Here is a 26949-nt window from a genome sequence, read left to right on the forward strand (position 1 = left end):
ATCTTTTTGCATGAATTATTTAATGTTAATCCAATAGATTTGAACTAATATATACAACCAGCATTAAAATCATTATTTGTGGTGTAGATGTGAACTTTTCATAGCACCTAAACATGAAACCAACAGAATCCACTCACATTTAGACAAGTATGAGGAGATCAGGTTACAAACGATTTGAATTTGTTCAGTTTTCTGACCACATGGCACAGATTTGACATGATTTTTTCTTGTTATTTTCTCTATCAGACTACTACACTATAGACAGAACTAGTATGTAACACATTCTAAATATTACACTGACGGGAAATAGCTGACTTTACTCACTACTGCAAAAATATCACTCAGTAGATTTTCTGGTAGTACATATTTTACAGCTGTAAAATCCAGGCTTTTATTGAATGCTAAAGGTGTCATTTTGTTACAGTATGAAGTTTGTAAAGAAAAAATATAAAACAATATTTAAACTGTACAGGATATGTTACAAAAAACACTGTTAAATAGTATATGAGCTATTTGTAGAAGGACAATAAGTTAATGAACAGTTATCTAGCTGTCAAAGTGCATCTTGAGAGATATACTTTAGTGTTCATGAACCTTGCAAGGTGAACTCACTGGGATGCATCCAGACATGAGATTAACCTGTAAGCAATTTAAAAGCTTTTCTCATTGTGTTCATTAGAAGTTCTGCAGTTCAGCTGGATAGACAAAGTTGCTTCTGAAGAGTTTATAGGCCAAGAGCTGTCCTCCAAATATCATCATCACCAGGCCTGAACCTGCAGAGAGCGGGAGATTAAATAAACAAGAAGAAAGGGATCAATCAAAGGAAGGCTTGGAGGCCAGCAGCAGCTGTCCTCAAGAAGCCTGAATCTGAAGGCATGCAGGAAGTGAGCAATAGAGAGTCTGGGAACAGGAAAAAATACTATCTTAGATGGATTGAAAGGAGCTGGAGAGTAACAGATGGTGGAGTTTTTTTGGAGACAGATAAGGAAACACATGGGGTCGCAGACAGAAAGATGATCAGGAAGAAATATAAAACTTACCCAGAGCAATCCACCAGTGCTCAGCTGAAGGGAAATCTGACATCACTGCAAACATACAACACAGAAACTGTGTAAAATGTAGCCCACAATCTACTGTCCATAAAATTAATTGAACAGATTCACACAGTCACTTTAGCCAAGAGTGAAACACACACAAAAAAAGGATGCAGGTTTAAGATGTTTGGGCGTCTTTCATTTTAATTTTTGAAAATGATTTTAGTTTGTATTCTTTTACTTGAATCTGCTGGTGAACTCATAAATCTCTAGTGCCTGTAAACTTTGAACTACAGCCACTACATCCGGTTACATAACCAGGCCTCCAATCCTATCAGCTGTTCCGCTCTATTGATCCACTTTGTGTATGTGTGTCTGTGTGTGTGATTACCTGCCACAGTCATCGCAACATGCAGCAATGTGACAGTTATAGCGTAATCCCAGACCCACTCCTCTACGATCCAGGCAAACACCAGCCCTCCTAAAACATAGGTCACTTCTGTGGAAATTACACCAACTGGAAGGAGAGGGGAAAAAAAAAGTTCAAGTTGCTCTTCGCTTGTATTCTGTCCGTACGTTTACTTTTACATTTAACTGCAATATCATATATATGTTATCATAGTTTACAACAGGAAGAAACACATCAGACACAATAAAAATATATTTTCCTCATCAGTGCTCTTGATATTGGGAAGCGACTGGAATCTCTCTGTTCATGTGATGACATCTGGTCCTCACAAAAATAGAGATTTCTTTATCTTCTATCAAATATGAGTCACCTCTTACATCAATATCACAATACTATTAGCTGACTCAGGTTAGGTGCAGTTGTGGTGATGTTGTACTAGTGTTATGTTAACAGATGTTTTTCCACAACAGACATATTTGACTTTTCATTGCAGGAGAAAGCACGCATTACATCAGAGCTCTGGAGCTGAAACACTTAATTGGATTGCAGTCATCATTAATTTATGTTGTTAATTACACTTGTGTTTTTCCTGCTATCATAATGTCTGTTCTGATAAACACCACGGATAGAACGTGTTTTTTGGAATGGAAGAAAGTTACACTAGGAGTGATATGACACCACATATGACACTACACCAAAAGATGCGTAGAATTACTTGAACCTTAAACCATAACAGGACTTGACATTGCGTATTTAATAACTGACATTCACAGATCCTTGTCATCTCAGCTCTTTATACACCTGATAATACAGGATCAGATTCTGACTTGTCCAGATTCCCACCATGACAGGCAGAAAAAGGCTTAATATACAGTAGCTGAGATGTCTTCAATTAGTCAAACTCACTCACTCTAAACCTTGTTGCACTGAAGACAGATCAGTCAGACAAACAACTGCAGTGTAAGGCGGATTCAGATTTTTCACAAAGTCAAAGATACTACAAGATAACAATACTTCGGTAGAAGGAAAAGCTCCAGTGTAGCTGCTGTTGGGCTGGAGGTGAGGGTACTGTCAGGCAGGTTAATACAGAATTATGTGTCGTATTTTACAAACTGATTAATTATTTTGTTTGTAAAACCGGAATTTGCCAAAGAACAGCTGTCAAATTGATGGAGTGGTGTAAAAAGTACAATATTTGCCTCTGAAATGTAGTGAGAGAGTATTAAAAAGTAGCATAAAACTGAAATACTACCTTTATATTTTACAATACTTGAGTAAATGTACTTGGTTCTACTCCATCTCTGATACTCACCCAGGTATTTGGGGTTCTGCCATGACGGTTGTGTTGTGTAGTCAAACGGAGCCAACAAGCTGTTGATCTCGTGAACCCTAGAGACACAACAAGATGAAAAAAATTTGCACAAGCAGCAAACAGGAGCAAAATTTCTAGGCCGGTCTGACTCCCAGTAGGTTTCATTAATGTTTGTGTTTGATGTGCTGAGCGTACCTGAGCAGTCCGATGCAGAGACTGACCACGATGTAGTAGAGAGAGTAGAAGCACACCATGCACATCAACAGATTCTGCAGGACGACCTGAGGAGAGGACAGAAAACTAAATGTTATACTATAACCTGCTGACTCTTACTGACCCCACAGGAATTTTATTTTATTTAAAACATGCTGTGATTTAAAGGCGGCAGGTTTCCTGTAGTTCAGAGTTTCGTCCTGAGGGAGAGAGGAGAAAAGACTCTTTCTTATCTATAAAGTCAGTTGCTGATATCGTTTAATACTTGATTTATATTCTACTATGGTATATTAAATCTTACTGCCAGTCAGTTATTTGATCTTCCCTTCATTTGACTGTCGAAAAAAGCTATAATTACTCCTTATGCTGATAAAATATCAGAATCAATTACATATATGAGAACTGTTCCTCAGTGAGTGGATGAAATTCTTTGCCTTTAGGCTTTTGAAACATCTTACATCGACCATGTGGCGATGCTTGCTTCATATAAACAAAGCAATAACAGAGAGAGAGAGAGAGAGAGAGAGAGAGAGAGAGAGAGAGACAGAGAGAGAGACTATAAAGACCAAGAGAAACATAAACCTTTATGCCAGTGCTTTTAATCTGAATGGAAAACTCTACATTGCATGTGTCCCAAACCTGCTTCTCTCCTCCATTTCCTCCTTCTGTTCATGACCCAGAAAACTAACGCTCATGACAGCAGACAGCAGCAGACAGTCGTCGCTTGCTTGCTAAAGTCTCCTTTCATAGATGATTAACTGCAGCCTTTAAGGGAAATGAGTTACACGACACCCTCGGAGGAGAGATAAGAGACCTTTTGTCACAGCTGACATTTGGGGTTGTCAAACACAGGTGTGACTAATTACATTAATAATGGGCTGCATTCCAGTCAGGTGCGCCGGTGCTGGGGCCTGCGCGCTGGCTAATACTTGGCTCACTGTCACACCTTAAAGGAATGGAGACACTGTTAATCTTATTAGTTACACCTGTGCTTTCCCTGCTGTGACAGAGAGCTAAGATAAGATGAAAGAACAACTTTCACTACACATTTCTCCAAATCTGTTGCACTTGAGTTGAGATCTTGTTACATGGTTGTCATGATGAGCAGTGACTATTAAGTCTTCATTTATTGATTAATCTGTAATTTTTATGATTATTTGGTTTATGTTTTCGCTTTTATAATGGAAGAAAATAGTGAGTGTCAAATACTTTGGTTTATGACCATTCTCATTAGCCTCAGCTGCACGTTGTAGTAGCAAATGTATGCATGCAAATGTAGCTAAATATTAGCATGTTAGCATGTTGACATTCACATTTAACTCAAAGCATCACTGTGCCTAATTACAGCCTCCCAAATTCATTAGCATGGTCGTAGATTCAAGTAATCGACTAACTGTTTCAGCATTAATGACTATAGCATTTAATTTAGAGTTTATCTGTTGACATGACATTGTCTCGTTTATGATGCTAAGGTGCATTAACTACTTTAGTTTCATCCTCCTGTACTACTTTTTGCCTCCTCCTCTCCTACTCCAGGTTACTGGAAAATAGAAGTGACAAAACATCACAGGAATTCATGTCTGTATCCTGAGGCGGTGATTATAAATTGTGATTTGTTTTTAAACTGTGGCCCACATTTAATTTGGCCAGCTCAGTTGGAGCCACATGGGATCTATTTTTGTGCCCTGACCAGACAGGATGTGGGTGTGTCTGAAAGCAGGAAAGTAGCTGAGCTCATGCTAATACCCTCAGAGACAGCTAAACACCTTAGCTAACTCTCTGGTGTGTTTTTGTCATCTTCCGACCAGACAGTACTTTAACAAAAAAAGACAGGTTTGAGACTTCAAATTCACTGCTCAGCCCTGTTGAGTTTTGGTTGATTACTGAAAATCGTGGAAGTAATAAACAACAGTCTACTTGAGACAAACCTCATAAACTACACAGTTAAATGCTGATCATAACTATAACGAGGATGACATAATTCAAATACCAGTCAACAAACTGGAATAAATTGCCTGTTGTACTCCATTAAACGGCATGTAGCAGATGAAGTAAAGCCTAAACAATGGCAGCTCCGTGAATACTACATTGTCTTCAAGTAATCCAGTGGATTAGGTTACTAATGTTAAAAATCTATGAAAACAGACGGTACATTTGGTTACCAAGTACCAAATTATCTCTATTACACATATTGATAAACTACTTGCTGTGCATTGAGCCTCTGCCACCTTACAGGCGACTACAACGACAGACCTTAACTTTCTCTCCTAGCACATTTCCTACATCGTACAGAGTGTCCTTACCCAGGTATCACTGGGTGTAGTCTTGAGGGAGAAGGGTCCATGGCGTTTTATGAGTGTGAATCCACAACAACGACAGCAGTAGTCCAACAACATGAATGGCTGCTGGTCTATATGAGAGTATCTAGGCTACATGTGTTGTGTTTGTGTGTATGAGAGCATGTTCGGGGTAGGGTGGGTGCGGGGATTAGAAGAAATGGGATTACTACTAAGTAAGTACTGAGTAAATCCCAAAAGGGATAAAGTTGAACATACTCTAGTATAGGTGTGCTCAAATACACATGATCCAAAAGAAGGAAACTGGTTTTGAGATTTAAAACTTCAGGATGCGCTGCTGTCCCTTCTGTTCTCATCCCTCCATCCCTTCATTCAACTCATTCCTCTTTCTACCATCCTTCGTCTTTTTCAGGTCTCCCATTGTATCTATCTTGTTTTCTTTCTTCCATCACATTTTTCTCCTCTCCTCTCCCTTCCATCCTTCTGTTACTGCTTCATCTCCTACAAATACACTCTCCAAAGTAAAAGCATAAAGCAGGAGAACAGTTTGTGGGTATGAAGTAGAGCTGAAACGCTTAGTTGATTGATTGATTCATCAAATATAAATATAAGCAACTGGTCATTTGAGTAACTTTTCAAAAATTTGCTCTTAGATGTGAGGATTTACTGCTTTTCTTTGTCTTAAATGATAGTAGACTAAATGTCTTTTGTCTTTTAGTAGGATGAAAATAAACTATTTGAATATATCACCCTGTGCTTTGGGGAACTGTGATTTGAGTTTTTCACAATTTTACAAAGTTTTATGGATACAACAATTCATCACTAATTATGGAAATAATTGTTGCAACCCTGTAGTGTAAAAAAGACATTCTCCACAATAACATCAACTGACTGAGCTCCTGATACCAACACACAACAACTTAACATGACCTTCACATGTATTTTGAAGGTGTGTTTGGGTGAGTCTTGCTTATAATGCAATCAAAACATCAAGAATGACGCTATTACACATTTGTCTGGCAGTTCTTCACATGAACACAAGGCGGTAGCACAGACTCACAAACACAGAGAGAACAGCTCCACCAATGACAACAAGAACGCCACAGTCACAGGACTGGAAGCAACAGATAAGATGCGCCATTCAAATGTAGATTTCTGATATAAGCATAATAAATCATTTCCCTCTGTGTTTATTTTTTAACAGAACAGAGAGGGAGAATCTGAAGCGGAGTGAGAGAGAGAGAGAGCAAGAGCGAGAGAGAGATAGAGAGAGAGAGAGAGAGAGATAGCTTTCAGCTGCTGATCATCCATCATCTGTTCATGAAAATAAAGAGCAAGGGGGTGAAAAGAGAGCTAGAAAGTACTGAAGAAAGCGATGGAGCCAAAGTCAATGCAGACACGAAGACAGTTCAACACTTCCTGTCTGCCTCCAAAAATAGCTAAAGAAACTCAACTCTTCAGCGTCACAGCCTGCGCATGTCTATGTCTGTGTGTGTGTGTGTGTGTGGTAAGGTATATGCACGTGTGCCTTTGTATGAGTGTGAGGTACCACGTAACCTGCATCATTGTAACCATAGTGATGGAGAGCACAGGAGTTAGGGCACATGCAGAACAAGACAGACGTCATAACTATTCTTCTCCAAGTATATGTGTGTGTGTGTGTGTGTGTGTGTGGTCTGGTTTATTTTTTTTTTACTATAAAGCTCAGAGGAAACTAATCATACATATCTCTCTACACACGTTTCCAAATATAGGACTGAGAGATATTGGATCAATGATTAATTTTACTTTGATGTTGAAGTCCTTTCATTATCGTGCAGTGGTGTCGTTCCTTCCTCTGTGTAACTGCAGTAATGACAGCAGATGGTGCGAGATAGGATTGCACACATTCAACAACTGGGATTAAAAGAAAAGTTCAACGTTTTATTTTCATATATATGTTCTTTATATGAGTTAGATGATAAGACTGATGCTACTCTTTACGTCTTTATGATAAATATGGGCAGCCAGTTAGCTTAGCTTAGCTTAAAGACTGGAGGCAGTGGGAAAAGGCTAGCCTTGCTCTGTTCAAAGCTAACAAAATCCAGGAAATAAGCCTCCCTGTAAACAGTGATATGTCATTTTTACACTTTGTTTTTTGTAGAGATTAAATCAATGAGATATAAATGTTAGTATTAGTGAGCTTTAGAGGCGCTATTAGGTAGATTTTGTTACCCTTGAAGAGAATTAGACCAGCTGATAAACATGACAATTTCAAAAACACATTATCACCGTGGTGACCCTAAATCCTTGTCTCAGTACCACATAGCCCAAGCTTAGCAGAGGTGAAATAACAAGAGCAGTGAAACATTTGCAGGAATTATGAATTATTAAGCCCACACTAAACCTCAAATGACAAACATTTTTGCAAGGAGTCAAAATAAAATAAGCTATAATACTGGCAGCCTGTTTCCTTCAAAATATTTTTAGTTAAAACAAATGAAACAGTTGCAGTACATTTAGAAACCTCTCTGAAACACGCTGCCAGTTCAAAGCCTATGAAGTATGAAAAAATTGGACTGATAAAGACAATTCAACAGTGAGCTCCTGTACCTAGAGAGTCTGTTTACAACTCAGGAGCGAGTTTAAACAATCTGTGATTTATCCATGGAGGCAGAGAAATGAACACACTGATCTTCTCATGATGCGTTTTCTTTTTTAATTTTTTCAAAATCAGTTCAACACACAGACAGGGGGAAAGAACACAGCGGATAATTGACCTACATGTCAGCATGGAGTGATGTAGGAGCTGAGAGGATGCAATTTCCATCAGCTAGTGTGTGTGTGTGTGTTGTGTGTGTGGTGCAGGCTTTTATGTCCCACAAACACAGTGAGACCTCATAATTCATTCAAGATACAAAAATAGGCAACACTAACTAGAAGGGAAGAGAGGAGAGGGTTTCCAGGACGAAGAGAGAAAAACATGTATTTTGATCATTGGGTTTGAACAGTTTTTTTTTTGGTTTTGGACAAAACAAGATGAAGACTTCACCTTTGATTTCTGACATTTTATAGAACAAATGATTAATATATCATGAAAATAATCACCAGTTGTCTAACATATTCCTTTCCTCCTCTGGACAATTCTCCAATCACTAAACCTGAAATTACCTCTGTAAACCTCCCGTTGGCTCTCCCCACTCCCCTGGACTGTCAATCATCTTTTCATCCACTGACATACTCTCATTTCAAATGATCAAAAATACTTGAAACACCTCTCTTATTTTCACCTCCTCTGCTTGTCCTTCCTCCCCAAGTCTTCCCTCTTTCCCCTGTCCTCCATCTCCCCCATTTTCTCTCCCCCTCCCTCTTTCCTTTCGATTAAAGCCTCCCTTTAATAATTGAGCTGCAGGCTCTTGACCACAACTGCTTACAATAAGTAGCCTATAACACAAAAAGCCAACACATTTTGCAAATTCCATAATCCCAAGTGGGCTTGTAAACACAAAATGTGACCGTCAACAATATAAGGCTTTGTTTTTCCTCGCCATTCTCTCCCACACTCTCTCTCTCTCCACATCTAGGCTCTTGCCGTCTTCCTGTCGTTCTGTTTCTCTCTGCCCCTATCTACTCTGTTTTCATTTCGATCCTTTATGGAATGTAAATACAGCAACCGACTGACCACTGCACCAGGGATACTTCGACTTCAACATGAACCTCAACTAGCTGCTGGTACTGTACAAGTCTTGCCACATGCATTAGCTTGTGCGTCAAGACCTCAAAAAACCAGAAAGAGCTGGGAAGTGTTGATGCTTGAGGACTCCACGGGGTCATTGTTAGTGTGTGTGGTACAGAGTGGGTGCTATAGTAAGACATAAGGTCCGGGTTAAGGTTAGGCATGTCCTGGTCAAGGTTTGAGGTCCAGGAGTGTCCTAATGATTGTGTCTGAGTGTTTCTTCTGTGTGCACATGCTCAGCTGTATGACTCTGCCCTCAGGGTGTTCATTTCTCACCAACTTAATCTCAGCCATCTGAACAAATAATAGTCCCTCTGTCTCACTGTCTCACACACACACACGCACATACACACATACACCACCCACACATACAGACACACACACACATACACGTACACGTACACACACTTATAGTTTATTGCTCAAAAATCTGCCCAAAAGTCTGTCTTACATTCTGCTCACCTCGCTCCAGCTCATGTACTTTCACTGAGTAACTTCCAGCAAGTAAATACAGGAAATAACACACATGCCAACATCTGCAACGTTTTTGCTGCCCTCCGTGTGTGTGTGTGTGTGTGTGTGTGTGTGTGGAGGCAGAGAAACTGGACAAAAACACAGCGCTCAGAGATTGTTAATAATTCCTAACCTCTGAGGTCTTGATGTATATCTCACATGAACACACCAGGAGTAACTTATGCCAATGCTGCTGCTGTCCGACACGTAAAACATACTTTTCTTGCTAATACTGTAGTCAGAACCCTGCTGCTTATTGCTCCCATAGAAATACATTTAACACCACAAGATGATCCTTTTTTTCTCCTTGCTGTGCATCAGCAAGACCTCTCTCTGTGTTGTCCCCGAATATCAGTCATCCCCTCATCATCTGCGCCCTACACATGCAAGAAAAGCATAGCACAGTGCCTCGTTTCCCTCCATAAACACAGATACACACACACACACTACATACACACATGCATACACAGCCACTACCTTCCCAGAATGCAAACCAGTCACCCCCATCGCTCTCTCGCTCGCGCTCTCTCTCTCTCCCCCACACACGCACATGTGAGGAAGCCTCTCACATTCCCATAAGCGTAGAAGCGCTTTGGAGGAATTGGATGGAGCTGCCGCGTCTCTCTCCGGCTGAGAGGGATAAAAACACGCTTTACTGGCTGGTGTACACTCGCTATTTTCCTCAAAACGCAACAGCTTGCTGCTTCTTTTCCTTCGTTCTTGGAGTGAAACCAAGTTTATAGACGCGAAAACCGGAATAGCGATAGTTTTACGCATTAAGGCAACCAGGAAGGACATCACACGAGTGGCTTTTGTGGACTGTTTTTCCCGCCTCAAATAAACAAGGAGTACAATATTTTTCCGCGGGGAATTACTAGCTGAGCATTCACGACTTTAACGAGGCGGCATGTGATAACGGATTTTCCCTCAGTCGTAATTAGGAGCGTGTTTCTCCGTCCCCGTTGTCCTGAGCGCACATACTCTCCATATGGCGTAAAACGTGCTCCACGCTGATAAAAGTCATCTAAAGAGACACATTTTTAATTTGACTCAGGTAAACTGTAGGTATGTCAGTACAGAGTCTCCATTAAAGACCTTGGATGTAGTAAAGACTGTGCTGCTGTTTCCCAGCCCTGCATGGGAGCTGTCTCTTGTCATCTTCATTTTCTCCGGCATGGCATTTCAGTGGAAGTAGCCCTCAGAGTGGAAGATGGCTTTTTACCCTCCCTCAGGTCACAGCCGGACCCCCCTCCATGTCTAATGGCACAGTGACAGTGAAAACTCGTCTTTTGTGAAGGTTAGTACTGAGCTGTGTTTGACCTCTCCAACTCTAAACACTCGCCATGAAACGATTCAGGTTGGCAGCTCCACAGTCTATCTCTTCATTTCCATCCATATTTAATTGGGTTTTGTTGAATATTTGATGCACAGGGAAGTATAACATCAGCCATCAGCCTCTGACAGACTGACAGTCTATTAGTAGCTACATCTACAGTAATTGTCATCTTTCTTCTGTAATTTCATTGGACAGGATCATCTTAAGTGTTGTCTAGTTAAGCCTATTGTGTTTTGACCATGTGTTTTATTATGTGACTGATTGAGAGGAGGGACTCTTATGATCTCTTCATTGTTCTCGATCTCATAACAATTCCTCTAGGAATGATGACAATATTTACACCTTCAAAGAAGGGTCAAAGGTCATCATTAAAGAGTCAACAGTCATTTTCAGTGAGCCTTTAATGTTAAACCCTCCCATAGTCATTATTTAATACATATATAAATAGCTTAGCTCAGCTTTGAATAAGACTGTGTATGGGGTCTTTTCTCCAAAGAATCTTAAAAATTTCCCCTGCTCCTCCCCCCTCATTAAAAAACAATCAGAATCTATAAATATACAAATGTTTTTTGTTTCAAAAGTTTAACTACTGGACACAAAATGTCTCCTATTTCACTTAAAAAGTCAATTCTTGCAGTATTTTCCCTGAATGCTACACGTTTCAACATCACACTCACATCCAATGATCATGATTGGCTTCGAGTTGTGATGTCACAAAATCCTGCTCATAGGTACACGTGTTAAACTTGGATTTAAGGAGAGCACAAGGAAACTTGATGTATGTGAAAACAGCTTTTTAGAGCCAAGCGCTGCTCATAAATGAAATCGTTCTGCACCATCAGGGTCACACATCCGCGTAGAGTCACAATAAACAAAACACATTTTACAGTGAAGAGGAATTTTAACAACAGATGCTCTGTCACTGTGAATTAGGAGTAACTCTCACCTTGAGAGCCGTTTAAAAAACTAGGATAACTCACAGAGCCAAATGGCTCGTAATGAAACATCTCTCGCTGCCAAACATTTTACACAGAAATGCACCCGAGTTTAATTTGAGATTCATTAAGAACTCGGGCGACATATCGACTAATCCTCCTTCACAGATATCAAGCTAACTGGATAATCCTGTTTAAACACCCCTCTGGTAGGTCAGCACTGGCTTCACTTTGTAACTACAGTGACAGTGTGCAAGCCCAGATTTCCTCCTAGAGACCCCCATCTGAGGAAAATATTCTACTTTATCTGATTTGAGGCAGAAATACAGTTTGCTCTGACAGTGTTTCAACAGCCAAATTGAATAAGAAGTTATCTTATTGAAAACAAAACATTGGCAGAATTCAATTATTTCTTAAACTGTGGAGAACGCGCCTCTAGTATCCCTACATGGACCCCACACAGGTCCCAGGTCTGCAGTTTGCCTATCACTGCTGCAGGGCAGACAGGGACACCTCGTGCCTCAGGATGAGTGTGGGTGACTGACTGACAATCGCGACTGTGAGGAAGACAGAATGAGTCATTTTGCTCAGATCAACAGGGGGCTCACTCCAGTACATCAACACACAGACGCACACTCACTCACACATGCACACTCTCACACACACACACACACTTTTGACCGGAGCATCTTCTGATTGAATTCAGAACTTAATTCAATTGAGTAGAGCTGAATTTATCACAGGAGGTAATGACACTGATCCAGTGTGAAGGAAGCCGAGACTTAAAAAAAAAAAAAATGGGATAGGGAAAAGATAAACAAGATGGTGAGGAAGGTGCTGGATTTGACACTTGAGTGGTTGCATCAGAAAATGCGCTGCCAAAAGGTCAGTGGGAAAACACAAAGTGACATATTCTCCAGACAGATGACTCACCTTTGACAGTTAGTCTGTAGGAGTAAAGCAATGCACAAACACACGCTCGCTATCTGTTTATACTTTGCTATTCTTTTTTTTTTTTTTACCTCTGATACAAATTCCTCCTCCTCGATCTGCACCGTGTTTTCTGTCCTCTTTTCATCCCTCGCCTCTTTTTTTAACGACAACCAATTTCCAAAGGAACTTGGGATCAAATAAAAAGGAAACATGAAACACCTTTAAATCCCATAAACCAAATGGCAGTCTGCTTCCCCCGGCTGAGCAACAAGCCCAGGATATCAGGCTCAAGTGATCTGATTATTCAGGAGCCACAATCAGCCAGACCAAAACTAACAGTTATAATCAGGGTGGAAAACGAGATGATGAACACGGTGAACCGATTCAACACTGGAAGATAGGATAACTGCTCCCAGGACTGTGTGGGTGTGTACAGACTGAGCTTAATTGACATCTTCCTCTCTTTCCTGTTGGCTCCAGTTGCACTTGTTTAGGGAGGGGAACTTACACTTTCATTATTCTTTCTGCTAATGCAGTTTGCCAACCTCATGTAACTCCCACTGTACCTCACCCACCTTCAGCCTGAGGGGAGGGGTAATGTCGCCTTCTCGTCGAATCTTTAGCAGTTTCTTATCCGTAAATCCTCTTCAAGTCAACATCTGAGTTATGATTATGACTTAGAAAGTTGTTTTTTTTCTTTTGGGGGGGGGGGGGTCTCTATTATATCCATATGTTGTATGATGACATCATAAACGTGTTAACATCTCTACCATGGAGACTGTGAATGCGGCATAATCAAGCAGAATAACTGAAAACACTTGTGTGTCTGTGCATATTGGGATTCATCTTATGGTTTAGTGACTTTAGGCTCAGAAAGAACAGCTTGTGCAGAATTTTCAGTTTGGCCTAGTGACAAGTTTAGGACCGTAACATATCTGGGTTAACTATCAAAGGGCACAGATTGTAGAGGAAGTCTTTATCTTTTGGGAAAACATCTGCTTTAGTTCTCCCTTTAGTCAAGGAGAGCCGGGCCTTTCCTTCAAACAACAAACCATCTCACATGGGAGTTGGCTGCCTTAGCTGTCCTCGCCCTTCTTCAGGACAAAACTAGTGTCACAAGTGACTGACAGAATATTCCACAAGACATACACCAGCTTTTAAAAAAGAAGGAAAAGTCTGGAGTTCAGCAGACAGAGGAGGGCTGTTCGGGACATCTGGGACATTTTTGTTTCTCTGCAGCCATCTATGAACTCTGACCTTTCTGGAAAAGCAGGGATGAGCAAAGTAAATTAGTGCCACGTGTGACTGATCTTTTCCTGCTGCAGGTGACATCATGTGTTATAATCATGTCACAGCTTTGTGTCATATGTCATCTCATCGCTCTGTTCCACCTTGCCTGTCACATACTGCATACCCATCTTTAAAGGATCATAATAACTGTGATGTAGCATTGTTTCAAACTGCTGACCATTTTCTAAAGTACACGACACAGATTTTAATTTGTGACCTTCAGCGCTATAGGCGGCTGTCGGTTTCCCTTCAGTGAAAATCACCTTAGAACAATAACACATCCTTAGATAATCCCTCACAGGAAGTTTCCTTAGATACACTGTCATTATGGAGAAATACAATTGCTGCTGGGTCTGCTTCGAATACTCATCCATATTAGTGTGTTTATGGGAGCTTCATTATGGACATCCAACATTTGAGACTCAGCTGCCAAAAAGCATTACATCTGTGAGCAATTTTGTCCCCCCAAAAAAAGCAAACACGGCTAGCGCAGGAAGGATCATGTGAACTTCTTCTTCCATTATAGACTGATAGTTTTTGGAAGGCACCAGCTAAGAGGATCGCAGATTGTAACTGCATTTCCTCCCAGCTCCCATTTGGTAAAGTAATTATCTGCTGATTCATGTAATACAAAGTGTACACAGTTTGCAGTTAGTGAAGTAAACACAAAAAAAACAACCAACAGTCTGATCCTTTAACACTTGATACTGTACTATACTTTACTATACTGTACTATACTATACTGTACTATACTATACTGTACTATACTATACTGTACTATACAATACTATACTGTACTATATTATACCATACAGTATTATAGCTACTATAATTTATTGGACCTAACCTTTAATGGCAGACAGGCAGAGTTATGACAGCAGTTCCACTGAATAACTTAGTTGTGTTTCACTTGAATAACAAGAAAACACATTACACTATATTCCTCTGTCTATGGACGTATACCTTTCTTTTCCACCACCCTGAACTGTGTTTGTGCTTGACTGTGGCATAGGTGTACTTGAAATGAAACACTTTATTTTATAGTACTTCAAGGTAAAAGTGATGTCAAGAACTGGTTGTACTAAAATCAGATACTGTTCCACCAGGCTTTGGAAAAGAGCAGGAAGTAAACTGCACTGAACATTTGCCAAACTTCAAATTTTTTCCAAAATACCCTGAGACAGGACCTAACCCTAGTGTTTTCTGGAGGGTAGTCTTCCATGTTTCCATGTTTGACTCTCAGCTCCATGATATTATGGCAGGTGACCTTAACTGCAGCAGCAGGGGGCTTGTCTGTCTCTCCATTAAAGTCCAGACCAGGAGGAAAAAACTATACAGTCCCTTTTTTTTCACATTTATTAGAGCAATTTGGCCTGAGTTAATCTTACCGAAGCAGTTTATGACATAGAAAAGAAAACACATGACCCACTCTAACTATAATGGGAGACATACTGTAATGGATGCCAATTTTTCTCTCCCCACCAGGCTCCATTTTTATCTTCCTACTCATTCCTCTCTTATTACATCTCTCCTTGCTGCTTTCCTTCTTACGCCATCTGTGTCCATATTCAATGTCTTTCTCCATGACGTGTTAGTACACAGCTCACTGAAGTGACTCATTTGAGACACACTTTTTCTCAGCCAGCTTCTAGAGTCAAAAAAAGTCTCTGGAGTTTGTTACATGTAGATCAAAGCACCTCCTCTTTTCTCTTTCTGCCTGTCTTCCCCCTCCTGATTTTCTTGCATCTTTACTTTCCTCCGTATCCTACGTCTTCTGTTTTTCTGTCTGCACCATCTGCCTTGTTCGCTTTCCTCTTCCACTCTCTTAGTGGTTTCCTCTGTAATGTGTGGGACTAGAGACGGCAGAACTGGAGTGCTTTAGCACAAATCGCATAAACAAGATGTAATTAACACCCTTAACGCAATGCTAACGCTTGAGAGTCAGAAAATGCAGGTTTTTTTTTTTTTTTTGCAAGCACCTTTCATGCCAAGCTCTCTGTCGCTCTCACCCTCTTTCTTCATCGTTGGTGTCTCCCTTTCACCACCTCCTCTTCTCATTTCATCCTACTTCCCAGTTCCCTTATCTCTCCCTCCATTCTGTCCCCAATTCTCCTCCAGCATCTTTGACTGCCCCCCCCCCATCACACCTCTATAAAATAGCTGCAAAAGACCATATGCTCTGACATGAACGTTTGTTTTTGCCCAATATTTGCACATGGAAATAGAAATATAACTGAAAATGATATATGGGAAATGTCCCTTTGTTGACAGGATACAGTCTTAATGATATACCTGTCATTCCTGTGCACACATCTGGTAGTTGCTATAGAAACGTGTCACCTAGCAGCGGCACATGTAGTTGCTATAGGGACAATGCGTCATGTGACGTCTCCTATAGATTAGGTTACTTGTCGTTATCGTGCTACAAAAGGCATCTCCCCGCACAAAGACGCAGCACATGCAGAGCAGTTTCACACAGGAAGTGCTACAGTGTAGAAGGTGAAATGTCTGCTGATGTAGTGGGAATTTTTATTATTATTATTTTTTAATGTAACTCATGTAAGAGTGTCAGTAAATGGTTAAATGTCACTAGTAAAAGAGTAAAATCTGCTCCCTGGAGGGAGGAAGCTGTATTAAATTGTGTTAATAGTTTTCTTGCCTTACTTTGTGTATGCACAGATAAACAGCGGAAGCAATTTAGTCATTATTAAGGGGATCACACGACAGCTAATTCATTATTCATTTAACACTAATTTAGAAAACTGCTCATGAAGGCAGCGAAATGGAAAATAAAGCAGCGGATTTCGCATTATTTATAAGTTTTATCTGATAGGAGGTGAAAAAAAACTAACATTAATGTTCATAGAGTCTGTGCATGATTAGCATGTGATAATTTCAAAAAAAAAAGAAAAAAAAAAGAAAAGTTGCAGAAAACAGCAAGTTTTCTGTCCTCTAAAGACTAAAACACAAAACACTGAAGGATTATTTCATGAAGGTATTCTGCTGGCATAAATAAGGTTTACATAGAGTTTCAACAACCAGGTGTGGAGCACCTGTCACTTCATGTGGTAACTGCAGATTCTCCACAGCACAGAGTCTTGCTGTGTCAGAGCCCGAGTGGTTTTTCATTAGGCTGTCGGCGTGTCTGTTAGGACAGCATTTCGTTGTCTCTGCACCACTTATTTCTTACACCAGCCTTGATAAAACTACACAAGCACTAAGCTTGTTTTCTGCCTCTGTCCCGTCATAGGCAGGAAAAGCACTTCACTTTCCTCTCCTCTACTGTCAGGCCTTCCTGTCTTCTTTCCATCCTCACTTTGTCTCCTCTAAACAAGCTTCAAAACAGTTTTCACCATTGTTTTTTCAGTGTAGGCTTTCAGTCTCTGGTTATGACTCAGTGTTGCACCCAGGTAGATGCACTGTTGCAAATATCTGCTTCTATATCCTTCTTCCTTTTTTTTTTAACCCTGTTCTTCTCCTGTTCCTGAGTCTCTGTTGTGATCTTTTCCTCTCATGTTTTTTGTCACCTCCTGTCTCCTTTCCTCCTGCTCTCCCATCCATCCTTTTCTCCACTTTCAGTAAACGGAGGAAATCTCTCCCCCTGCTCTTGAAACATTGTGTGGGTTCCTGTCTGACGCACACTAAGGAACGAAAGGAGAAAATCAAGTAGAGAGAGACAGAGTGAGCGAGAGCGCAGGAAAACCAGAGAAGAGAGGCTGGTTGTGTTTGCCCTTGTGTGATTCACCATCTGTGTTAAATCACTTTCCTACAGCAGTGTTACCAATATGATGATTGGCATGAAAAGTACATTAAAAAGAGGAGAGGAGGAGAGAACGTCTGGTCTTATGTGTGATTCACTGTTACTTTAAAAGCTCTGTCTGACTTAGAATCTTAAATCAGACTTTACGGCTTTGAGATATGGAGATGAAAAGAAAGGAAGGAAGTGAGAAAGAGGACCAAATAGAAGAAAATTAAAATTAGAGACAGATTAAAAATAGATCCAAGAGGACAGAGGGTGGAGGATGAGAGAGACAAAAAGGGAGAGATAAGATGAGAAAGTCAGCTGGGGTGGAGGAAAAGGAGGCAAGGAGAAGAAAAAAAAAAAAAAAAAGATTCAGGGTCACAACCAGAAAGCATAAGCAGACAGACTGAGGGTGAGGATGGAAGAGAGAGGGAAGAAAGAGAGATGGAGGGAGATATGGAAGCAAGGAGGGAGACAGAAATTATAAAATAGGCAGATGAAGGTCATGGGTGTGTTCTCATTCCCATGCTAAATCTGTTATTTCCCCTTATATACACAGACATGCACAGACTTACACACAAACTGGCACCAAATAAATACACTCACTGTGAAACGTTTACCCCTCTGCAACTGAAGATAATGCATCGCGAGCACATTCAACTCCAGATAATGTCTCACAATTGTATTCTAGCTGCTAATAATGCATCACAGTCCCATTTCAGATTCTCGACCAAACCTAGAACTTTAGTCGAGAATCTTTTGCTCATGACCTTGGTGAGTCTCATACCCAAAAAAATAATACTCATGGTTAGTGACATTTGACGTTTTTAAAATGTTCTACAGCAGCAGAACATTTAAAAATGTCAGGAAGGTTGTCAGCAGGAACGCTGAACAGAGCTACAGCTATTCACTGGTGATCGTGTGGCAGCTGAGCCTGAACTGCCGCGGATCACTCTGGTGACATTATGTCAACTGTTTTATATTTTTATCTACAATTTCAAAGTTCAGGAGCAGAGCAAGCAAATCAACCTGTAGCTATGAAATTACTCTGAAGAGGAATACTTTGAATTTCCATTCAAATTCACTACCTTCTAATATTGTAATATAGTCTATTTAATCCTCTTAGTGCTAAACAAGACAATGCTAATGTTCATGAGCCCAGATTAACAGGCATTTAAACCCAAATGAAGACTCTCAAAATAAGCCTGTGTTTGTTTTAAGACCTCCTCCTTCTAATAACTATTAATAGACATCTGAGCAGCTGGTGAGCAGAGAGGCTATGATTCATTTGAATATGATGAACTGCAGGTCCGCATTTCCTGTTTTATAACAGCAACAACAATGTAAATAATGCTAATAACGGCAACAATAACAATGCAAATGCAGTAAATACGGGATGTAAATCAAAATAAATAAACTGCAGTCCAAGACAGTCTGTGTGTCTGAGTTACTCTCTCATACACACAGGAAGAACACAGTAAACAAACATCCAGCAAAAATAAATGTATGACACGCGCACACATGCACACGCCTGTCGTGTCCACATTATCTTCAAAGCTGACATTCAACAACAAAACATCGTCAGTGAACAGAGCGTATCGTTGTACCGGGTGTTTCGTATGTGTACGTCTATCACTGCCTGGCTGTAAATAGCATTTCTTGAACTTGGAGAGACGTCGGAAGTCTGACACACATTCCCTGTAAACGTGTGTAAAAAACCTGTCACCTGCAGCTTTGCAAGAGTCACTGCTGTAAGTGATGTGACACTCTTGTATAAAATAAGAGAAACAGAGCTGTGATCCCTTGGAGCTGGTTCAATCTGCTTGATTGTGGGAGATGAATATTAAGCGTTTTACACCCCCTATATTCAGACCATCTGGGAGACTTTGGCTGTGTGGAATGCATATGTGAATGTCTGTGTATCTGTGCCTCTACCAAATGGATGTTTTTTTTTTTTTTTTTAATGAGTTGCATCTTTTTGAGTGTGTGTACAAAAGACCAGAAAACATCAGCTCTAAGTCACTGGTCCTCCCGCAGCCTTGGGCACAAACACACCCTCACAACAGATGCTGGACATACAGTACATTTTACACTCATGGCTAATGTGTATCTGCATGTGTACCTGCAGGTTAAGTATGACTGCAGCAGCAGGTGTGCTAACAGGCTTGGCAAAGCTAAAACGCCAAGACTCTGCCCGCTCTCAGCACCGACCCATACCACCTACATCCCCAGGCCTAGGAAACCCCGCCCCAGAGGCCGCCCCCAGGTGATCAACTGAGCCTTATTTTCACAAACTGAATGTTATTACAAAGGTTGTTAGGACCTGTGACTGCAAATAAACTTTGAATGTGTTTTCTTTACAAACTTTCCATTTAGAAAGAGAAAGCGACGCACTGATGTTGTGGTGGTACGCGGCAGGCTCCGCCTCTACTCCGCCTCTGGGTTTTTCCTTCTCCTCGGACTGGTCATCTTAGCCATAGGGATCGGCATGGCGACACTGGGTTACTGGCCGCACAGTGAAACCATGCCCTCAGCCAAATCGGTGACCAGAGGGGGATCTAAGACAGCTACTGCTGGAGGAGCCAAAACATCTTCCACAGGTGATGGAAATGGGGCTCACATATCTGTCACAGACGGGGAAATGGCTAACTCCAGCACAAGTCATAATGTGCAAGGTAAGGAAAGAACAAGGTGATCACAATCTGATTTCTGACTCCTAATATTAAATGGCTCCAACCCTCCACGTCTTGTGCACATAGGTACGCCCTCCAAACAGACCGGGGGAGCTCTGACACGCTTCCTGGAACAGCATCGGCACTCTGAGAGGATGAAGATGTTCGGGCCTTTCACCATGGGCATTGGGATTTTTATCTTCATCTGTGCTAATGCCATACTTCATGAAAACAGAGACAGAGAAACAAAGGTATGGTAGAAATTAACGGATCCACTCACACATACTGAAACACGGTTTCTAAGTGGACACGGTGAAGTCAAATACTACAATTATTCATAGAATTTGTGGGTCATCTGACACAAACTGAATTTAGAAAAGTTTCTGAGCTAATATTTCACACAGATTCATATTAAACACAAATATAAAGATAAGTCAGTAGAACTTGTAGTTAATATTCCTTTTACTCTCCTGTATTCTCATTTCTGTTCTGCCCCCACTCTCTACAAAGTGAGGAGCATGTACACTGCAATCATCCATATTCATCATCTTTACATAACTAAGATGCAGATCAGATTTCCCCCAGCCTCCTTCCACCCTTATCTCTGTTCCTCTGCTCTTTTGCCCTCTCCTTCCCCTCCCTGATTCAATTCATCCCCTCTTCCTCCCTTCCAGGTAATCAATGTGAGAAACAAACAAACTGTATCAAAACAAAACTGTAGAATAATAATTGGTTGTGGTGGAATATTAAATATATTGTCAGGTAATCCAAAGATGAATACTACTGCTGCTTATAATATATTCTTCTTCTGCACTAGATAATCCATATGAGAGACATGTACTCCACAGTGATTGACATCCATCGCCTAAGGCAGAAAGAGCAAAAACAACAGCATCATCGCAACAGCACCTATGCCCGAGAGGTTGGCGACCTACGAACCTTTGGAGCTGCCAGCAACTCCCTTCTGGCCTTCTCCTCTCGGGCAGGGGGAATTGCCGGTGGGGGCTCTACTGAGGAGGAGGTGCTGTTAGGGGATGAGGAGTTTCACAGACACAGGGATCAGGCTAAGTTGGATTGTAGCTTCGCTGGCCTGCTGGCGCCGCTCTACAAGGATCGTCCCTTCTGTGGCCCAGGGCTCGGGCTCACTCACTCGGATTCCATTCGACATCAGTGGTCGATGGACGGAGATGGGGAGAAGGGAGGACACCATGCTCGCTCAATTGTCTCCTCCTCTATCTCTGCATTTACCCTGCCCGTTATAAAACTCAACAACTGCGTTATTGATGAACCGGAGATGGAGGTGATTACTGAGGAGGACAGAGGAGGAGAGAGAAGAGAGGGAGAGAGGTCACAGCCCCTGAGCTCAATGGAGTCTCTGGCGGTCCCTGTAGCATCTGTTGCCAAGGCCTCCAAACCGCCAAGTTTACACCGGAGTAACTCCGCCTCCTCCTATTCCCACTGCTCCTCTATCTCCTCTTCCTCCCTCTCCCCTGCTCCCTCCTCTACCTCAGGCTGCTGGCTGTCCCCTGGAGCAGCAAGGAGTGACTTTGGCTCCAACTCATCTCTGCAAATGCTCAGCAGCCACTCCAAATCTCTGGACCTGGAGCGTGGGCCCAGCATGCTCAGCGTGCATCCGGAGCAGCGGAAGCACCCCAGCTGGCCCCGCCTTGACCGTAGCAACAGCAGCCGCAGTAACAGTGGCAACCGGGGCAGCAGTAAAGGCTACATGCGGCTGGAGGACAGGGAGGAGCAAGGGGAGCGGCTGCTGGATGTGTCATCGTCTGTGACAGCGAGGCGTGACTATAGTAAGCGTGAGAAGCTGCTAATGATATCGAGGTCGCATAATAATCTGAGTTTTGAGCATGATGAGTTTAACAGCAACACACTGAAGAGAGGCAGCTCTGAGACTCGATTCTGAAGGTCCTGAAGTAAAGGTTGTTCTTTTTCTGTAAATTGCTCTCCAGACAGTCTGAGTGTACAGTGTTTGTGTCAGGGGGAACTGACGAGTGTAACAGCTGCACCCCGGAGAGAGGAAACACTAACATGGTTTCAAAAACACTTTTTTGTGCAGCAGGCTGGAGAGTAGTGAGTGATGGACCGTCTTGTAAAAGGACCATCAGTAAAAGGTTCAGGCCTCATGTCAGCGAGACACTGAATGCCTACTGCACCAGGTCCAGTGGTGCTGTTCTGTAGCCGACCCTGACCTGTGACCTCTGTGGAGGGAGGCAAGGGAAAGGAGAATCTTTCTACACGGATGAAATAAAGAAAGTCATGATACATCATCAGTTTACTTTATACAAAAATAGTTCTAGTAAGTTTGAACAGGATATCAACCCTGAGACGAGGCTTTAGGATCGATACTGTTTCATTGTCACAGGCTTTGAAAATTGCTTTTTGGTGACAGGATTACATTCAGGCAGCTGCTGTGAAATCAATGACAAATTGAAAGAGCTTTGAGCAAGTTTTCTCAGTGACATAAAAGCAAATTCTTTATAACACAGCCAAGGCCGAACCTGAAAAAATGAGCAAGACCAGTTTAATATCAGAAGAAGAGAAATATTTATCTATACCGCACGTTTGAAAACAAAGCTACAAAGTGCTAAATAAGGTTGTATAGAGAGATGAAGGCTGATGATGGTCATTTTCAATTAACACAGATATGACAACTAAACTGATCCAGAAGCGGCTGGTAACTTATTACCTGGTGTAAACCTGTGTAAGAGCATGTAACAGAATACTGCGGTGACAAGGCTCCTAAGCCCAAAAGATATAGATATTAGTGGTAAGCTACTGGTTTTCACTGTGGTTACAGTGTTTGTCTGAGCCTCAGACTGTAGTAGATATAGAGACTAGGCCACACAAAGAGCAGAGTCAGACAAAGTCGGTTACTTCAATGTCAGTAGGCCAGAGAAAATCGAGCTGACAGGCTGGAAAATACAATAACAGAGTCTGTGTTACCCTGCAGTCACAATTTTGCTGCCCTTTCTCTAGAACTGTAGTAGGAAGTTTTGTATGTCCACTACTGAAAAATGGACTTAACAATCACTGTCAGTTTATTTCTCACTAAAAAAGATTGTGATTGACTTCACTCAGGATATGCAGTGTATTGTTTATATATTGATAATTTTTGTCTCTTCATAAACCTATTTAGTAGAAAACCCTACTATTTGAGTATTTGTAGACCAGAAGTCTTATGATTAGGTTTGTAAGTAATGATTTTTCTGTGAACACATTTACCAGAGCTCAAGTCAAACTAGAAGTCAATAAAGTTATTCAATTTATAAAGCAAATAGTCACATCTGAGGCATTTCTGCTTCACAAATTACTTTAACAATTGAGCTATCGATTCATTCTAGCAACACCTTTTAGGCTCTGCATGACTGACTGAAGACTACCTGATCAGTATAAAACAGTGAGTGATGTACTGATTTTGCATTGAGCCGACACTAAATCACTACATACACACGTATCTTTATAAATCCAGGGACTTGTACACAATGAAATGTCAGCCATGCTGTTATCCGTCACAGTTCTCATTTGGCGATAAAATCTTTTGTTGCTTTTTTAAATTTTTTTATTCACCTTGTGATGAAGATCGGAGAATTGAGTTCAGGAATTCAGCTACTGAGCGTCATTGTAATAATGTCTCAGAATACGATCATTTCTCATTACGTCATCACATGTTGGAAATGTGTGTCCGAGCCGACATGATGCGTCTGTATTGCTCAATAGCTGTTTCATATTCTGTTTTGCTGTCAGATTGAACACATCTGTAAATGTTGTTAGGAATATGTTCTGTGCTGCTTTTAATGAAAGACATGTGAAGAGTAACACATGTTGTCATTTTGAAATCTAACCTGATGTGTGGTGAAAAAGACAGAGCCCCTTTTAAGAGTACAGGAATCTTACCAGAGAGCTTCATTAACTGGTCCCTAGCAGTTTATGGGTCAATGTCTAATTTTGTCGTCTCTGAAAATAAACTGTATTTTCACCGAAGCATGTTTTGTCCGAATGAGTGTATTTAACCAGTGCTGATTCCTACACATGGATTCACACATAGCTGTTCTATTGCTTTTCTCAGGGGTTAGTGGAAGGCAACAGCAGGTATACACACACATACACACACACACCAACATATCATCTGACCACACACCTAAACACAACTTCCCGAATACATAACTAATTCATTTTTCTCTATCTATTTCTTGCTCCTTCTTTCTTTGTCTCCTGCACAGAAAATAATAAGCCAAGGTCGGGATGAGTCATCAACAATTATCATATGCTCTGTAGCTTTGTGAGATAACCACACACACATGCGCGCGTGAGCGCGCGCGCACGCACACACACACACACACACACGCCAAAGATTGTACTCACATGAAAGCAAGTATCATATTCCTCCTCAAATGCAAATATAAAGACACAAAAGCATAAATATTCACACACACATATACATGCTTACAATGCAATTCAAAAGCGGAAGGCTGATGATGCTGTCTCTGTCTGTGTTACCGGGGGAACAGATGATAATCCTAACCCTTTCTGAAGGCAAGAAACATATTTAGGCAGCAGAGATGGGTGATGTCACATCATGTTAACATTAAGCAAGTAAACTAAAATTACCTGGTTGAGGGTTTCCGTCAATCTCTTTGTTGAACGAGCTGAGGGTTTACTGTAAGTCTGAAATATTTTTGAAACAACAGTTTTGCCTTCAGCGGTTGACTCAGTGTTTTTAATCACATAATGTTGGAGCACCTTGTTGCCAGGAAACATTAGGATACAACCTTGACCTTGTGTCTCTTCAACAGTCCATCCACTATCATTAAAAAAAGAAAACTATACAGGACAACTGTGACCCCACACCCATTACAGTTTCAATCAAAAACAAGCCTTGTTGTTCTGAAGGTTCTATCAAAGTCAAATGCACAAATGCACTTGGGATACAAACCTTCCTCTAACTACATTTTGGTTGCTAAGCAAATCTCTGTGCTTGCCCTGTTGAGACAGATGGCTGACCAGTGAAAGCAACTGAATCATCTAAATCCAAGAGCCTTTTCTCAGTAGTCCTTGCTGTTTCAACAGGTGGTGTATCCAGGTCTGTGTGTGTCTACTTCCTAAGAGACATCGTGACCAAACTGAGCACGACACACGCTCTGCATCATCTCTGTGTTTGTTCAGTCCCGAGTTGATGTGTTATGGGGAGACAGCTAATGCCTTTTCACCTCTTCGCCTGTGTCACACACTTCAGCTAACAGAGGGCCTGTGAGCCTGTTATGAAGATACTCACAGTCTTGCAGCTTTCTGTAAATTACGAGACGTGCATAAGCTTACTAATACAATTTTCATGTTGCCGCTTAGCAAGGCTCAGCTTATTGACTTGCTGTAATATCTATCTGTTTAAGAATAAGGCAGGGGATATTACAGTGTATATTTTGTTTTGTTTTTTCATGAGAAGACCAAACCCAGCAATGAATTTATCCTACAAACAGATGTTGTCTATGTACACTGTTACACTGGGTGATATGTTCCTTCATTATGATGAACACGGGCACTGTACAATATTATAAGTAAGTCACACATACAGTACACCAACCTGAAGCTTTAAGTACAACAGCACCAAATTTGTATTAATCCACAGAAGAGAATAGTCCCCAACAAACAAACTATTTACTTCGGTTTCAGTAATGTTTTCTAATAACTACAAAGCCCAGCTGTTTTAGGAGAACTTATTAAAAAATGATAGTAGAAGTTTGTGACCCGTTTATAGTTTGTTTCAAAGATTCACATCTTCAGCAGGAATAAATTGGCATGGGGCTGATTGCCACAGAAGGTAAAGGAGTCACACTGTTTGTTTTGTTCTTTTCGTGGAATTTGTTGACAATAAAAAAAATAATAGAATAACACAAGCTTTATCCTAAAAATAGTTTAAGATCATTTGCTATTTAACCTGTACTATGGTCATGAAAGCTCTTACATTTCTCGTTCTTGAAACCTGGTCTCAACTTTGTCCATATAGAGCAGTGTACAGAAAGTGATGCTTTTCCTGCAGCAGCAACAGCAGCTTGGAATAAACAGCAAAAGGAGCTAGGTATTACACTGAGCAGTGAAAGCTACTAAGACTGCACAAACAAAGAAAAACATGCAGAAAGTACAGAACCTCACACCGAATATCACTCTGCAAACAACCCGTCAGCCTGGACTCTGTTCAAAAAGAACAGAAAATATTTCAAAACCATTGTTGTGTGTTGAAATGAACACTGCGAGTAAGGTATAAGACGCATCATTGTGGCTTGCACATGATCAGACAAGGATGCATAAACACATACAGGCGCACAGATGAAAATGTCCATTACTAAATCCCACCTGATCACACATTTAGATTCACATCAACAGAAAGGAATGACTCTGAGGACCTGAGGCACAGGTGAGCTATCCCTGGAGACGAGACAGAGTGAGGATTTATTTTCATTTCTTCTCCACCGGTAATAACAGGGTTTCATTTTGTGTGTCTGTGTATTTTTCGTTATTTTGTCCATGTGTTTGTAGTG

General features: G+C 41.0%; 2 protein-coding genes across 3 annotated transcripts; one reads left to right on the forward strand and one right to left on the reverse strand.

Moving 5' to 3' along the window:
* On the reverse strand, window positions 1-13223 carry tmem244 (transmembrane protein 244). 2 transcript variants are annotated; one of them, XM_056404966.1, is made up of 6 exons: window positions 12787-13223; window positions 2951-3036; window positions 2756-2832; window positions 1426-1551; window positions 1041-1085; window positions 1-773 (listed from the first exon to the last, which is right to left on the reverse strand). In XM_056404966.1, the coding sequence occupies exons 1-6, from the start codon at window positions 12907-12909 to the stop codon at window positions 676-678; spliced, it is 555 nt and encodes a 184-aa protein (XP_056260941.1). In that variant the 5' UTR covers window positions 12910-13223; the 3' UTR covers window positions 1-675. The 2 variants fall into 2 exon arrangements, with proteins under 2 accessions (XP_056260941.1, XP_056260942.1); XM_056404967.1 differs by lacking the exon at window positions 1041-1085.
* On the forward strand, window positions 9798-24397 carry tmem200a (transmembrane protein 200A). Its single transcript, XM_056404962.1, has 5 exons — window positions 9798-10790; window positions 19858-19995; window positions 20106-20404; window positions 20489-20652; window positions 21219-24397. Exons 2-5 carry the CDS (start codon window positions 19865-19867, stop codon window positions 22317-22319), a joined length of 1695 nt encoding a protein of 564 aa, XP_056260937.1. The 5' UTR covers window positions 9798-10790; window positions 19858-19864; the 3' UTR covers window positions 22320-24397.
* Window positions 24398-26949: the final 2552 nt, after the last annotated feature.

Source organism: Seriola aureovittata, chromosome 19 (assembly GCF_021018895.1).
Source record: "Seriola aureovittata isolate HTS-2021-v1 ecotype China chromosome 19, ASM2101889v1, whole genome shotgun sequence".
In the NCBI taxonomy this organism is placed as follows: Eukaryota; Metazoa; Chordata; class Actinopteri; order Carangiformes; family Carangidae; genus Seriola; species Seriola aureovittata.

Excerpts from the sequence above, each read along its gene's own strand:
- tmem244 (XM_056404966.1), bottom strand. The coding sequence starts at position 12,909 with ATGTTTCCTTTTTATTTGATCCCAAGTTCCTTTGGAAATTGGTTGTCG. Across the intron at positions 1,552-2,755 it reads GCAGAACCCCAAATACCTGG|TTGGTGTAATTTCCACAGAA; the intron begins GTGAGTATCAGA and ends CTCTCCTTCCAG. Across the intron at positions 1,086-1,425 it reads TGTTGCGATGACTGTGGCAG|TGATGTCAGATTTCCCTTCA; the intron begins GTAATCACACAC and ends GTATGTTTGCAG.
- tmem200a (XM_056404962.1), top strand. The coding sequence starts at position 19,865 with ATGACTGCAGCAGCAGGTGTGCTAACAGGCTTGGCAAAGCTAAAACGC. Across the intron at positions 19,996-20,105 it reads GCCCCAGAGGCCGCCCCCAG|AAAGAGAAAGCGACGCACTG; the intron begins GTGATCAACTGA and ends CTTTCCATTTAG. Across the intron at positions 20,405-20,488 it reads CACAAGTCATAATGTGCAAG|GTACGCCCTCCAAACAGACC; the intron begins GTAAGGAAAGAA and ends TTGTGCACATAG.